This window comes from Mobula hypostoma, chromosome 21 (assembly GCF_963921235.1).
Source record: "Mobula hypostoma chromosome 21, sMobHyp1.1, whole genome shotgun sequence".
Classification (NCBI taxonomy): Eukaryota; Metazoa; Chordata; class Chondrichthyes; order Myliobatiformes; family Myliobatidae; genus Mobula; species Mobula hypostoma.
The window spans coordinates 16514823-16531100 of record NC_086117.1 but is presented as its reverse complement, the minus strand read 5'-3'; the positions used below and the strand labels follow the sequence as shown (position 1 = coordinate 16531100).

Genomic DNA, 16278 nt, shown 5'->3' with positions numbered 1-16278 from the left:
GAGGGATTTGGGGCTGGGAGACTGTTTGAGATGAAAAAGAAAAGGAAATAAAAAAGGAAGTAGCAAATAGTAACCAAGTCTGTGAGCTCCTTGCATTTTATTGGAGGTGAGGATGGTAGAGACCAGGAGATGGCAGTAGAAAAAAATAAGCTGGAACTTGTAGTTCAAGATGATTTTGGAACGGTCAATTGTAATCTAGCCTTTGGTTGCTGACTATTGGCTAATGTCCATCCTTTTTAAATTTAGAGTTATAGAGTCATAGAACATTACAGCACAGAAACAGGCCCTTCAGCCCGTCTTGTCCGTGTCTAGCCATTTAAACTGCCTACTCCCATCGACCTGTACTGGAAACATAACCCATCGTGCCCCTACCGTACATGTACCTATCCAAACTTCTCTTAAAGTTTGAAACTGCGCTTGTTCGACACTCATGACCCTCTGACTCTCTGACTGAAGAGGTTTCCTCTCATGTTCCCTATAAACTTCTCACCTTTCACCCCCTTAACCCATGACCTCTGGTTGTAGTCCCTCCCAATCTCAGTGGAAAAAAGCCTTCCTGCATACACTCTCTATACCCCTCACAATGTTGTATACCTCTATCAAATCTCTCAATTTTCTACACTCCAAGGAATAAAGTAATTGTGTGATTTTTGAGCCAGAAGTCTAGAGATTAAATTCCATTGTGTTTGACTTATCACAATGTCTGTTTATTAAGTAAGTTATGAAGAATTATTTACAAACAATATCAATTTGTCTAACAATTGGTTAATTCTTGGATAGAGTTTGGATGAGCAGCAGAGCGTTCAAATATTACAGTCATATCTTCAAGAGGATTACAGGGGCACAAAGGATTCAATAAAGGTATGACTCTTGAAATGGGCATTTCAATAGATTCTCAATTAGGGAATTATAGCTTCATAAGAAGAAACATTGTAGCTCATTTGTAGCTATTTTTACTCCTTTTGGTGTTACCCCAGTTTCTTTCACTCCTTAACAAATAGCCTTGATAAATTTTCCATATTTGTAATGGATAACTGGTTGGACGTGTAGAACTTGTGCTGAAAATTAGAAGTTATAATTAGAGTCTGTTTCAACTTCAAAATTCTGGTAATTTTTTTTGCATTAAGTTCGGTCATACTGTTTTCTTTTAAAGAGCTTTATTCGCATGTTCATAGTGTTGGCATCCTGTAACTGGTTTGCTTGTATTTATCCTTTTAAGGTAGTTTTGCAGGATGAGCGACAAAGCCAAACACTGCAGCTTAAGGTAAGTATTTATATGTTGAAACCTAAAATGTACAGTTGATGTTCTGCACCTAATGTGTAGAGCTATGTTAATGAAGATTAATTCCCACTTTGTCTTTCAGCAGCCTTTTCTTGTTTCCACTCTTAGTTGGCCTGCTGGGATATTGCACAAAATAGAAACTGTGACCTTGCACAAGAAAGTGGAAGATTAGAAAGTAATTGCTGAACAAAATTTCATGTCTCCTGATTTATGCATAGGGGAAGTTTGAATGGGAGGCAAAGAACTTATTTTGAAGATTTTTTAAAAATCAAACCATTCAAAGGAATGTTCTAAAGCTCCTGAGACTTTTCCAAGTTGATGAAATCCTCCCTTGTTAAAAGTTGAACTCAATATCAGCTGAATTGTTTTTATTTATTATTTCCTTTTGGGAAGCTTATAAGCAGTATTGCTGCCTTTTGTCATTTTGTAGTACATGCTGTGGGATAAGTCAAAAAGCTTAATGCCGTTCCTTACATGAACAAAGGCAATCATATCTGGAGTTATACAGTCTGGAAATACAAGACTACTGTCATGCTTTTTCATTTGATAAATATTTTTAAAATTAATTAATCATTTTATAATTTCCTTTTTTGTTATAAGAGGAGGCAATTAAGAATGATAGTTTTTCAGGGATTTTTTTCTTGAGAGCATTCATGAGTTGTAGTATTTTCAGAGTTTGTTAGTTGATTGTCTTTGATTTAATCTATTTGCCGCAGTTGTGATTACTAGTAACAGTTTGCAAGGCAGAATTACTACTTTAATCGTGTGTTAACAAAACAAAATTGAATATTCTGTCTTGCCTGCCTTTTTACTCGAGTGTAATGTTTAGAGTGGGTTTCAGTTTGTGGAAGGCAGAAGGAATTTGCTAACTATATTAAAAATATAATTTTCTGAAAGTTAACTGAGTTCTTGCAACTTTATTTACACTTTATATTTTATTTTTGTCTTGTGCTTAGATTGCAGAATACTATTATGAAGAACGACTCTATACACTACGCTGTGTTCTCTACCTACTCACATATTTTCAAGATGAGCGACATCCTTACAGGGTAAGCTGAAGTAATAAATATTTTTTGGAGGTAATTAAACTGCACTGTTGAACCATGTTGTATATTTGTTGAGCAATGCTGTATATTTACTTTTTGATTGGCTTATACATTTACTTTTGGCTGGACGAATACACTTCTCAACATCACAGCCATCATTTACAGCTTGTTATTGAGAAGTGTATTTGTCAGGTCACGCTGTCCTTTTTGTTATTCATCCCATTCTCTGAAATTCCATGAGAATCGATAAACTTCTGTGTTCTGTAAGTAGGTGAAAAAGTTATTTCTCAACATATATTGCAATGAATTTTATTTGTACTTATAGTGTCTCTAATGGTTGCATGTATCCCAGTGATTTTATCCGAACTGGGTATAAGTTCTATATGTTAATTATACCAACTAAAAATACTTCTTATTTATTTCATAGGCAGAATACTCAAAATGTGTGGACAAGCTGGAGAAGGAACTGGTTACGAATTATCGGAAGCAGTTTGAGGAATTGTTCAGAACTGAAGCTCCAACTTGGGAATCTCATGGGAATCTAATGGTGTGTACTGTTTGGTTTTGTGTTTGTTTAAAATAATTTTTACATTGCTTACTTCACCATTATTTTGGCTCTTTTATCCAGTTACTTTGCTTCCTCCTATATATAAAAAGGAATAAACATCACAGCCAATATTTATGGTTTGTTAATTGAGAAGTGTATTTGACGGGTCACACTGTCCCTTTTGTGATATTCATCCCATCCTCTGTAATTGCATGAGAATTGATAAACTTCTGATGTTCTGTGAATAGGTGAAAAAGTTATTTCTCAGCATATATTGTCACCCATACTGTAGAGTCATTCATCCAGAGCAAGTACTTTGGCCTGGTTATGTATGCTTACGATGTACTCTGTTTGCAAAATTGTTAATTCTGTTCAAATTTTTTAGAAAATTTTGAGTGGAATTTGTGCTGCAAGATCTTCCTTTATTTAGTTACTTTATTCAAAAAGAAATCCTCTGTAAGAAGTCACTCAATTAAAAATAGGCCACATTTGATATCTGACTTTCAATGCTGCTTTGCAGACTGAACGTCAGGTGTCTCGTTGGTTCCTGCAATGCCTGAGGGAGCAAGCTCTTATTTTAGAGATTATCTTCCTATATTACGCCTATTTTGAAATGGGACCAGAAGATCTCTTGGCTTTTGCAAGAATATTTAAAGAGCAAGGATTTGGAGCACGGCAAACAAACCGACACCTTGTCGATGAAAGCATGGATGGACTAGTTGATCGCATTGGGTGAGTGTATGCCAGTGAGGTAAAGATGTTCAAGTTATCTAGAGTAATTTGATCTAAGTTGTGGCTCAGGGGTAATACATTAATCTCCGAGCCAGAAGATTGTAGGTTCGATCCTTGCCACAGGAAGGATTGATTTGTCTATGTCATTTAGGGGTGGCACAGTAATTTTAGCATTTAGTGTAATATTATAGTGCCTGTGATCCAGGTTCAATTCCGCCACTCTGTAAAGAGTTTGCATGTTGTCCCCGTGACTGGATTTCCTTCAGGTGCTGCAGTTTCCTCCCACGTTCCAAAGATGTATGGGTCAGTAGGTTAATTGGCCATGTGTGTAATTGGACAGCATGGGCTCATTTGGCCGGAAGGATCTGCTAAAGTGCTGTATCTCTAAATAGATAAAAATGATTATTGAAATTGTTTGGAAAATTGCTAAGTATTTTAACATTTTACAATGCATTTGAAATAGCCAGCAACCAACTTGAAAAGTAGTAGATATATATTTAATCTGACCTAATTCTCAGAAAGCATATTTGGGTAATGTTCCAGTTGCACTGCTGTTTATTCAGCTGAAAATAGATCGAATGATCCCTCGTATTGATTCCTGTTCCACCCTTTTAGAAAAGGTAGAATATTGCTATCACACCTGCAATGCAAATTAATGTTGTTTGAATAAGTATTTAAGGCATGTGTATATATTAATGTTTTCCACTCATTTTTCTTTAATCATGTATTGAATTTTTGTTTCATATAACTAATGGAGAGAAATGCCACGCATCTCGTGGACCTCTCGCAGATCAAGCGAATTGGTCCTTAACGAGATCAAACCAAGTCTCTCTCTAGAGGCTGAAATAACAAGACTCCACCTTTCATACTTTGGGTACATCATGCAAAGAAGCTCCCTGGAAAGTGCTATTATGCACGGCAAGGTGAAAGCGCAATGGAAGAGAGGAAGGCCACCATCAGATGGATGGACACAATAAGGACAGCTATGAACACAATGTTATCAACAGTGAGCCGTTTGCAGGGTCGGGACTCATTTAGTGCAACAATCCATAGGGTCGGCATGAGTCGGCGACGACTTGATGGCACTTAACAACAACAACAACAATAACTAATGAGAACTTGAAATGTAAAATTGAGGAGTTGTCCTAACAGAAGAAGTAGAAATAGTGGGAGATTTATATGTGGCACGGTAGCATAGTGACACAATGCTTTACAGTACCAGTGATCCAGGTTCAATTCCTGCCACTGACTGTAAGGAGCTTGTGCATTCTCCCCATCTGGGTCCTCTGGTTTCCTCCCACAGTCCAAAGATGTGTGTACTGGTTAATTGGTCATTGTAAATTGTCTCGTGATTAGGCTAGGATTAAATTGGGAGATAACCGAGAGGTAATGTTGCAGCTATATAGGACCCTGGTCAGACCTCACATGGAGTACTGTGCTCAGTTCTGGTCGCCTCACTACAGGAAGGATGTGGAAGCCATAGAAAGGATGCAGAGGAGATTTACAAGGACGTTGTCTGGATTGGGGAGCATGCCTTATGAGAATAGGTTGAGTGAACTTGGCCTTTTCTCTTTGGTGCAACCAAGTATGAGAGGTGACCTGATAGAGGTGTATAATATGATGAGAGGCATTGATCGTGTGGATAGTCAGAGGCTTTTTCCCAGGGCTGAAGTGGTTGCCACAAGAGGACACAGGTTTAAGGTGCTGGGGAGTAGGTACAGAGGAGATGTCAGGGGTAAGTTTTTTACTCAGAGAGTGGTGAGTGCGTGGAATGGGCTGCTGGCAACGGGTGTGGAGGCGGATACGATAGGGTCTTCTAACAGACTTTTAGATAGGTACATGGAGCTTAGAAAAATAGAGGGCTGTGGGTAAGCCTAGTAATTTCTAAGGCAGGGACATGTTCGGCACAACTTTGTGGGCCGAAGGGCCTGTATTGTGCTTTAGGTTTTCTATGTTTCTATTGCTGGGCAGTGTGGCTTGAAGTGTCAGAAGGGCCTATTCTGGCTAGATATTCATCAGATAGCCATTATGCGTGTAACTGGATCATGATTCATCCAGCCTCATGCATTTACGAGTATTGTGCACAATATATTGAAATAATGTGAATGATATATTGAGATACTTGTTTTGGTGCAGTTCCTTGATGTCTAAACATGTTACTTGTAAGTGAGGTGCAGAGGTCAGAAATATAGTCTCATGATAAATCTAAAATCTATCATTTAATTTGAAAAATTATTTTAAATAAAGACTGGAGATTGAAGCTTTAGTCTGAGATATTTCTATTCATGGTTATTAGAAAAATCTTAGTGTAAAGCAAAATGCTGGAAATATTTAGCAGAACAGGCAACATCTGTGGATAGAATTATCAATTTGGATAGATGATCTTTCAGAAATGCATTGTTCAATCTGGCTTTGTTCTGCAAAGCCTCTTGTGAATAAGAAATTTGATATCTGTCTTTAGAATCTGGAATTAATTAAACTTGTTTCATATAGCACAAGATGTCCCATTGGATATCTTGGGGCCAAATATTTGATTGTTATGTTCAGGCAGAAAAAAAATCACCTAAATTTTGTACAGAAATATGTTGGAGGCTTGAAAATTACTAAAGCTATTGTTCCTGGTCTTAATTCTTTAAGGAGAATGAAAGAAATAAGAGCAGGGACTGGCTACACTACCCTCAAGCTGTCCCCGATTTAATAGTGTTATGGCAAAGCCTCCACTGTTAGTACTTTCCTTACTCCATATACTTTGAAATCCATTGTACCCAAGAATCTATCAGTCATATTAACACATCCAGTGTTTATTCACAGCTGTCCAAATAAAGATTTATTTAGTATATTTAGAGATACAGTGCGGACCAGACCCTTCCGGCCCAATGAGCCGTGTTGCACAATAACCCACCTATTTAACACTAGCCTAATCGCAGGGTAATTTACAATGACCAATTAACCTACTGACTGGTATGTCTTTGGATTGTGGGAGGAAACCAGGGCACCTGGAGGAAACTCATGCGGTCATAGGGAGAGCATACGGACATCTTACAGATGACAGCGGAATTGAACTCTGAACATCAACGTACTAAGCTATAATAGCATTGTGCTAACAGCTACACTACCATGGCGCCCTAACGGGCAGTCTAGACTTGCATTATGTGCATGGAATGTTGGACCAGAGGGCCTGATTCTCTAAGTTTTACGCTGAGTCTGCCGCCCATCTAGAGACAAGGTGTAATTCAGTTACCAGTTACCCTTTGGGATATGGGTGGAAACGAGAGCTACGTGGGGCTGGTGGTGGAAATCCACATGGTCACAGGGAGAGTGTGCAAACTCCACATAGATAGAGTAGGAGATTGGTATTGAACCTGGGTCTCCAGGACTCTGAGGCAGCCACTACCCATTGTGCCTGGGAACACCCAAATAATAATGAATCATTTCATCAGTTATTTTGTGAACTGAGGATTTGTAGATTGAATGGTGTAGCTTTTTTTAATTCTTTAAGTTATGCATTAATGGAAGTGATTTTAATAAATGTGATTTGTAGCACATTTTCGGGTCTGAGTTTATTGTGATTTTTTAAGATTAGGAAGGAATTAGAGAACCTGTTTTAAGTTGTCTGACATCATGCAATGTTACATTTGGAAATATAGGTACATTTTGTGATATATAGAAAGGCTAGGGGCTTATTTGTAAAAAAATGAGAAATATCTGATAGGAGCCCAGTGGTAGTAATGTTTTGTGTGTTCTGACTACAGATAGCTTAGTTAGAAAATGCAGTATCATCCTTGGATTAACCAAAAGGCAAGTTTTCAACATTCTTTGCTCATTAATGAGGGCAGGAGTTGATAGTTCTGAAACAATAATCTGTCAATATTGTCCATTTCATGGATGCATAATAGATTGGTTGGCATCTATTAGTAAATTCCCAATGCTTTTACAAAGGGGAGAAAATTTAGCAGAATTAAAATTTATATGCTTTTTGTATAAGTGATATAATAAGACCTATTTATTTTGAGTATTTGTTTTTCTTGCATCTGAGAGATTTGAAGTGATCACATAATTTTTTCTACCAGATTCCAGATATAGTGTATAAATCCTTTGACTAAGCTTGCCATGTCATGCGAGCATTATCATCTTTTGTGCTTCTTTTAGGTATTTCAGTGCATTGATCCTAGTCGAGGCAATGGACATTGATTTCCTACATAAATGTGCTCTTGAGGATAGTGTAGACCGACATCAGTTTGCTAATGCTCGAGAGGTTTGCCAGGTAACCTTTTTTTCTCTAACTGAATGAAATGTGTTCAGCGATTCAGGAACAGCTTCTGCTCTGCCATCTGATTCCCAAACGGACATTGAACCCGTGAATACCACCTCACTTTTTAAAATATGTATTATTGATCTATTCAATATACATATACTGTAATTGATTTGTTTGTTTATTTATTCTATATTATGTATTGCATTGAACTGCTGCTGCTAAGTTAACAAATTTCGCGACATTAATTTCGCTGGTATTAATAAACCTGATTCTGATTCTAATAGAAGTTTGGAAGGATTATCTATAGTTGTGAGCATGACAAATTCAATTCATGAAGAGACAAGACAGTTTTTTAGATGGCAGGTTACCATTGTGAAATGTAGAATTTAAGATATATATATTTTGTACAGCTTAAAAAGATATGGCCGAGGCAGGAAGTCAGGAGAATTGGATTCTTAACTAGTTGGGTGTTTAAAAAGATCAGTGCCGGGGCCTCGCCTGTTTACTTTGAAGCAAGGGGTCAAGATGTTGGCACAGGGAGTATAGTGTGAAGTTACCGGCTTTGTAAGGAAAATTAAAAGCATTGATGCTGAATTAACTAATTGTGGTACAAGTAGATCTGAGAGGCTGGTATGTGAAATACAGATTATTTGGATAAAGGTACAAAGTAGTCTAAAAGTAAAATTTATTATCTCGAGTACATGCATGTCACCACATACAACCCAGAGATTCTTTTTTTGCAGGTATACTTAGCAAATCTATGGAACAGTAACTGTAAACAGGATCAATGGACAGCAAACTGGAAATGCAGATATAAGTAAATAGCAATAAATAACGAACATGGAATAACTAGATAAGAGTCCTTAAATATGTGTAGTTGTCCCCTCTTGTTCAAGATTGTGATGGTTGAGGGGTAGTCCTGAGGCACTTGTACCTCCAACCTGATGGCAACAGCAAGAAAAGAACATGGTCTGGTCTCATGAAATGTTGATCTTTTTGCAAGGGATATAAATTATATTAAGGAAGGTTTGATGCATCTTTGGAGAGGTGATGAATTAGAGAACTGAATGGAGCTTAGGTCTCCATATTTAAGGATGGATGTGCTTACCTTGGAGGCAGTACATTAAGTTGATTCCTGGAGTGAAGTGATTGACATACGAAAAAAGATCAGGTAAATAGGAATGAGGGGGTGATTTTAATGAGAGCAGAATCATTGAATATGTAGGGCATATGTAGGGAAGACAGTGAGAAAGGTGATGAGTCCAAGACTGGATCAGCTGTTGTCTTATTGAATGGTGGAGCAGACTAAAGCAACTGGTTGGCTTACTTGTGTTCCTGTTCCTTAACAATATTTTGGTATTTCTAAGTACATATTGATTATATTTTGCTGTAATCCTGAAATTATTTGGTTTTTTTATTAAATCTCTCTCAAGCTAGGTCAGAATTAAAAATCTGTATGTAGTTTTAAATTGTTTTCTTACTTAACACGTGGCTGAGGACTTGTTTGAGATGAAAACTGAAAATTCTCAGGATCGCGTCTGAATGATTCATGAATCCATTGCTTTTTTCATTGTTTTGAAAGCGAACCACAGTAATTTGCATATTTCTATTATCCTTGTAATGGATAGTGTAATATTATCAAAAATCTTTATAAAATGTGTTAAAGACATTATACGAAATATCATAGATTTTACAATAATCTGTTAGCTTGAATGGGTTTCATTTGTTTCATATTAACCAAAATCAGAGACCATATAATATGTCACTGCATTATTTGAAACTTGGGTTGTGTTTAATAATTTTCTACTTCTTTTCGAATTGCATGAATTTTATAGTAAACATATATTTTGCAGGAGATGGATAAGCTGCTGTTGACGTTGGGGGACATCCCACACCATGCTCCAGTGCTGCTGTCCTGGGCTCTTCTGCGTCATACTTTGTGCCTGGATGAATCAAGTCATGTAATCAGGCGCTTAGGGAGCATCGCTATTCAACAGAATGCCTTTCAGTGCATGACAGAGATGCTTAAGGCACTTGGCAGTGGAGGAAACAATGTGAGTGGCTCAGAATGTGTTGCAACATCGTTTTTCAAGGAAGCTTGCAGGTTTACAGGATTGTTCTTGGGTTCAAGTTGGCATGTGAAGATTCTGTGAGGTTTGCAGAACCATTATTGATCTGCAAGATGACAACAATAGGAATCAGAGCAAAAGTCGTTGTCTGGCCATTCAAACATGCTGATACGTTTAATGTGTTATCGTAAAATGAATGGTGTCACTGTAGTGTAGTGGTTAGCGTAATGCTATTACAGTTCCAGCTGGAAGATTGGGGTTTGATTCCTGAAACTGTCTATAAGGAGTTTGTATATTCTCTGCGTGACCAAGTAGGTCTCCTCTGGGTGCTCCAGTTTCTTCCCACATTCCAAAGATGTACAATTGGGGTTAGTAATTTATGGGCATGTTCTTTTGGTGTCAGAAGCATGGTGACGCTTTCTGCTCAGCACAATCCTCACTGATTTGATTTGATGTAAATGCATATTTCACTGTATGTTTCAATGTACGTGTGAAAAATAAAGCTAGTGTTTATTTTAATGAAATTTTTCTACCCCTTAATGCCCATTAAATTCCCTTAAAACAACCTCTCCCTCAATGTCACAAAAACAAAGGAACTGGTTGTGGACTACAGGAGGAATGGAGACAAGCTAACCTCTATTGGCATCAATGGATTTGGGGTTGAGAAGGTGAACAGTTTAAGTTTCTTGGCATACACATCACTGAGGATATCATGTGGTCTGTACATACCGGCTGTGTGGTGAAAAAAGCACAACAGTGCCTCTTTCACCTCAGACTGTTGAAGAGGTTTGGTATGGGCCCCCAAGTTCTAAGAATTTAAATGGTCTTTGAGAAGCCATCATAACTTAGTAAAGATGGTGCAGAGCAAATCATTCCCAATGACACAAACCCAGCTATATTCTTTGCATCATTATCTTATTCAATCTTCTGATATTAGGAAAACCTCTTGAAGAAAACTATTTGGGAAAATAACTAGGAAAACTGAGTAGACAGATTTAAGTAGAATGAGGAACCAGTTTACGCTTGCAGAATAAGTAATCTGGAATAATACTGAGTGTAATTTCATCAGTGACAGCTTGTGTTTATATTACAGCTTTAATAAAGTGAACTGTCACAAGCCATTTCAGTGTTTAATTCTATTAAAGTGTAAGTGAAATTGAAATATTTGTTTAGGTGATTGGAGCCTTTTCAAAGCGATTGCTTTTTAGGTGAATCTTGTAGGAACATGCTGTCAAGTTTTTGAGGAAGAACTTCAAAACGGGGGCCCAAACAGTTGAAAGCACATTTGTCAAGTATGGTATGAAGGACATACCGAAAAGTAGAAGTGAGTTTGGTGTAAAGGCTTGTTGGGAAAAGAAGTTTCTTTCAAAGTTATGCTCTGGGATGAGGGAAGGAAAATATAACATGCAAATAACAGTGCCTTGCTATATTGTATGGTAAAAAATATTCTCAATATCTGATTCTCTCATTCAATTGTATAGTTTTAATCTTTTCATTGGATCTGCACCCATTACTTTTAATCTTCTGGAGGAACTTGGTGGGTTGAGCTCCATTTTCTTAGGCCCATTACTCTTATTGGCACATATGCCGCTGACAGTAGCTCACTAGAGTCCTTTGTCCTGGGCCAGTCTTTCAAATTGTCTCCAAATATAGCCCATCTTCATTCTACCTCTCCATGGAATGAGGTATTTGGAGCTTCTGTTGGTGTTTCTGTAGCTCTAGGTTTTTATGGATTGGGTTTGTTAGCCCCATGCCCAACCCTCCTCCTTTCGCAGCCAGGCTTGGGACCATCTATGGCAGAGTGGAGTCAAACAGTTTTAACAATTCTTTCACTTGATAGATGATGCTCAACAGCTTGTTCATTGCTTCAGATTCCAGCATCTGCAGACTCTTGTGCTTTCATTTCTATGTATTGGTTTGTGTATTGCTTGTTTTACACAGAACATTGTCTTCTACCTCAGACTTGTGATTGTATGTGTTTCAGTGTACAGCAAGTACTGCACGAATGTGCATCTATGGACTTCTCTCATTTGTCTTAACATCTTTTGAGGAAGAAACTTTGGGAGATCAACAGGTACTAAATGTGTTGACAGTTGATAGTTGAAATTAGCATCTTACTAGTAACTAACTTCCTGATTGTAAAAGTGATATTAAGACAAAGTAGATTATAGATTTAAAATTGGAATTTTATTTTGCCTGCTCCATTATCTTTTGAAGTTAATTGCCTGACAACTTTACCTCGCTTGCAACATTGACTAATAACAGTTTTTTTATGTAGTGAACAAAATATGATTTATATTGCTGACTGCCATAGAAATAATTGAATACCAGTGTACTTTTGTTTAAATATGAGAATAAACTTCAGTATTTTCTTCACAGTCTGTCTTAATTTTTTTTACCTGATCAGGTAAAGACATTGTCTATGCCTGGTTCCAGGTAACTCACTCCTAGATAGGGCTGAGTTACGTAGACAATGTCTTTCTTGTGAATATTTAGATATTGGATGATTATTTTCTTGGTGTAGGAGAAGAGTCTGTAAGAAATCAAAACAATGCTTCATCACTGTGTTATGCTGGTATGCTCCATCCTTCTCTAGTCTTTGACTTGCCAGTGAAGTTCAAAACAGCAGATGACCATCTAGCTTTTCCACTAGTATAAGCAGAGAGACTCCCAAATAAGATTCTTCAATAGGAACATATAAGGAAAATACAAGCTTTTCAAATAACCAGCGATATTTCTTGAATATTATTATTCTTATTAATGATAAAATTTTCACATACTTGCCCTAGGTTAAGGGCAATTTTGGAATTATTTTTAATTAAGAAGCCAGCAGTGGTCTGCTTAAAAGGACGACACTACCTTTCATCCCTTATTTAAATGTACTTGGAGGTGATCAAATTGCCTTAACATACAGTTCCAACTTTTGCTTTCTGATCCCCTCCAAATTGGGTTCCTCCCATTTTGGTTGTACGTTCAGCTGCAAAGGTTTAAGGATCTACAATTTCCTTTCTTTGGCCTTTTTGTATTTTTTTTTCTCTCCTTTAAGGTGATCCTAATAACTAACAGAGTTTTTATTCAATTGCCCTTCTGCCCTTTGGCTTTGCATTGACTTTTATTTGAGATACAAACCGCACAGTCATTCTGATATTTTTTTCCATTTAAAATTGTTTTATTAAAAAATAACAAGTTGCTGCTATTCACATCTATTAGTGCTTATATACTGTCCATTACTCCTGCTGGTGTTTGGAGCAGCAATGAAGGTCCTCCATCTTTCTCTGTCTGAAACCAATTTTGGTCCTGGTGTTGTTGGTGATGTTCAGGGTTTCCTTCATTGTTCCTCTTGGTTTTCACTACTGTCAGCCATGAAAGTCCTGGGTGGAGGCTTAGGAATACTGTCGCACTCAGACGTAGAAGGATTCTTCATTGCTGTTTCCATTACAGTTTTCTTTGACCATTTATGGTTGTTAACAGAGTCTGGAGGTCTGGTGGACCGCTTTTAGTCTGGCCTCTACCCTTTGACCTGTTTGGTATAGACGACCCTACCAAGAGCCAAAGTATAAGACCCTGACTCCAGCCAGCATAGCTTTCCGGGTCATTGAGGCATGCAAGCCTCCAAATCAAGACAAGGTTGTGCTCCTCTTGGAGAAGATGTACTTTGGCAGCATATTTTGTTGCTGAGTCTCTATATATGCGTAGTGTACTTTCCAGAAATTTAACGTAATTTTTTTTTCTCTTTTCCAGCACTTGATTAACCTAGCCTGTGAGGTGTTTGCAGCCCCAAGTCTGGCAGAACTTTTTTGGGATACTGTGAGTACATCACTTTATGTTTATCTAAGCAAAAAAGACATTGCTCTTTTCCAATGGGTCGTCAAATTACCTGTTTGTGGATAAGGAGTTTCTAGTAGCTAATAGTATCATTTTGATTACTTTGGAAATGGCATGCTAGATGATATTATCAATTCCACAGCTGATGTAGCAAACTTTTTATATTAATTGTGTGATTGAAATAATTGATAATTTATAGCTATTGAGAAAAAGCTATTTTTTAACCTTTCATTAAAGTAAATAGCACTTGCTTGTTATGAAGTATATTCTGCTGCCGGGATGATGGGTGTATCTTCACCGTTTCATCATGTCTTAGCTGATGACCCATTCCAATGTAAGATTCTGAAGTTATTTTTTTGTACTCTGAAACTGTGGAAGTTGAGAATTGTTTTAAGCTTTACTTTATGTATGATTTTTAAAAAATATCTTGCAGTAGGTTTATACTTAAGCCCCCCCTAACATCGTCAGAAAATGCAAATGCTAAACATAGTTGGAACCATTGGGTTGACTGCCATAAGTAATCAGTGACTAATAATATTCTCATGTTATGCAGGTGCTCGGTTGGCATCCTGGTAGTTTTTGTATTTTCCCCCCTCTATGATTTTCTTACTGACTAGCAAAAATTTAAGAGTATTTTAAAAGCCAGTTGAGAAGTGAATACTGTTAGTTTTGAGGCACCTTATTCCTTTCACTCCATATATTAGACTCAAGTATTCATTTCATAAAGCATATAGTTCTTTGTGGAACCAGGATTGTTCTGTGAGAAAATATATTAAGTAAAGATTTTAAGGACTGTTTGGTAAAAATCAATTATGATTTGCCAGTATTCATAATGTTTAATATAGGTTCTGATTCTCCTTGTGTGTGATTCTTTTTTTAATGAAGGAACCCACAACTGGTCTTGCTGTCTTGTTGGACAACAATTGTGGAATGTTCCCACAGTCTATGGCACCACTGCTGCAGCTGCTGTCGGCACTTATATCGGACAAAAGCACAGCTAAAAAGGTATTTTTTTATTTTGAAAAAAGAGATTCCAAAAGAATTCTATATTTTATTTGTACCCTTGCTTGTAAGGGAATGATAAGCAGGTTTTGAGGATTCAGATCAATGAGGGAGAAGGAACAATTTAATTTTGCTCTGGATATTTTATCAAGAGTATAATAGGTGATAAGAAAAACTTAGATGTACAAAACACTAAAACAATGTGTAAAATAATTAATGAAGTAACAAGACCCGTGACCTTCTAAGTGATGCAAAAGATTAACAAGACAGTAAGTCTAAAACAGAGTACAGAATAATTAATACAGCAGCAAGTGTCACATCCTTCATGTCGTCGAGGGTTCTAATTTATGACAACTGGTGTAGAGAATCTTGGAGGTCCTTGACACCAGTCACGATTCCATTCCAAGGACAGTAGTTTGGTGAGCTTACTCACTGTTCACACTTGCATAATCAAGAAAGCCTGCACTTCCTTTTCAAATCTGTGAATTTGTCAGCTACAGATTTTCAAATCTGACGGATTTGAAAATCTGTAGCTGACAAATGCACAGATTTGAAAGCTATTTCTTAATGATATGCACAAGAAATTCTGCAGATCCTGCAAATCCAAAGCAACACACAAAGTGTTGGAGGAGCTCAGCATGTCAGGCAGCATCTATTGAAATTAAATTGACTTTTTGGGCCGAGACCCTTCTTCAGGTCTAGAAAGGAAGGGAGAAGGCATCAGAATAAAAAGGTGGGGGGAGGGGAAAAAGGATGGCTAGAAGGTGATGGGTAAAGCCATATGGGTGGGAAAGGTAAAGGGCTGCAGAAGAAAGAATCTAATAAGCAAGGAGAATGGACCATGGGAAAAAGGAAAGGAGGAAGGTTGCCGGGGAAGGTGATGGGCAGGTGAGAAGGGGTAAGAGGCCAGTGTGGGGAATAGAAGAAGAGGAGAGGGGGAGGGATTTTTTTTTACTGGAAGGAGAAATCAACATTAATGCCACCAGGTTGGAGGCTACCCAAACATATATGTGGTGTTCCTTATTGTGGCAAAAGAAGAGGCCGTGGACTGACATGTCAGAATGGGAATAGGAATTAAAATGCTTGGCCACTTCCACTTTTTGTGGATGGAGCGGAGGTGCCTGATAATATGGTCCCCCAATTTACGACAGGTCTCACCAGTGTAGAGGAGGCTGCATCAGGAGCACTGAATATAGTCGACAGGTTTGCAGATGAAGCCTCACCTAGAAGAATTGTTAGAGGCTCTGACTGGACATGAGGGTGGAGGTGAATGGGCAAGTGTAGCACTTTCTTGGCTTGCAGTGATAAGTGCCAGGAGGGGAGATTAGCGAGGAGGGACAAATGGACAAGGGATTCCTGCAGAAGGCAGAAAGTTGGGGAGGGGGAGACAAAGATGTGCTTGGTGGTAGGATACCTTTGGAGATGGTGGAAGTTGCAGAAAGTGATGCGTTGGATGCGAAGGCTCCTGGGGTGGTAGGTGAGGACAAGAACTCTATCACTGTTAAGGCAGCAGGAAGATG

The 16278-nt window shown here is 37.8% G+C and overlaps 1 protein-coding gene across 1 annotated transcript in view; it reads left to right on the top strand.

Moving 5' to 3' along the window:
* The window catches only part of nup188 (nucleoporin 188), a 101151-nt gene that overhangs the window by 16321 nt on the left and 68552 nt on the right, over positions 1-16278 (top strand). The window contains exons 5-14 of the mRNA XM_063073489.1: positions 781-861; positions 1220-1264; positions 2239-2331; positions 2756-2875; positions 3396-3607; positions 7757-7871; positions 9716-9916; positions 11916-12005; positions 13673-13738; positions 14642-14761. Of these exons, the coding sequence (XP_062929559.1) occupies positions 781-861; positions 1220-1264; positions 2239-2331; positions 2756-2875; positions 3396-3607; positions 7757-7871; positions 9716-9916; positions 11916-12005; positions 13673-13738; positions 14642-14761 (1143 nt within the window). The remainder of the gene's footprint in view (positions 1-780; positions 862-1219; positions 1265-2238; positions 2332-2755; positions 2876-3395; positions 3608-7756; positions 7872-9715; positions 9917-11915; positions 12006-13672; positions 13739-14641; positions 14762-16278) is intronic.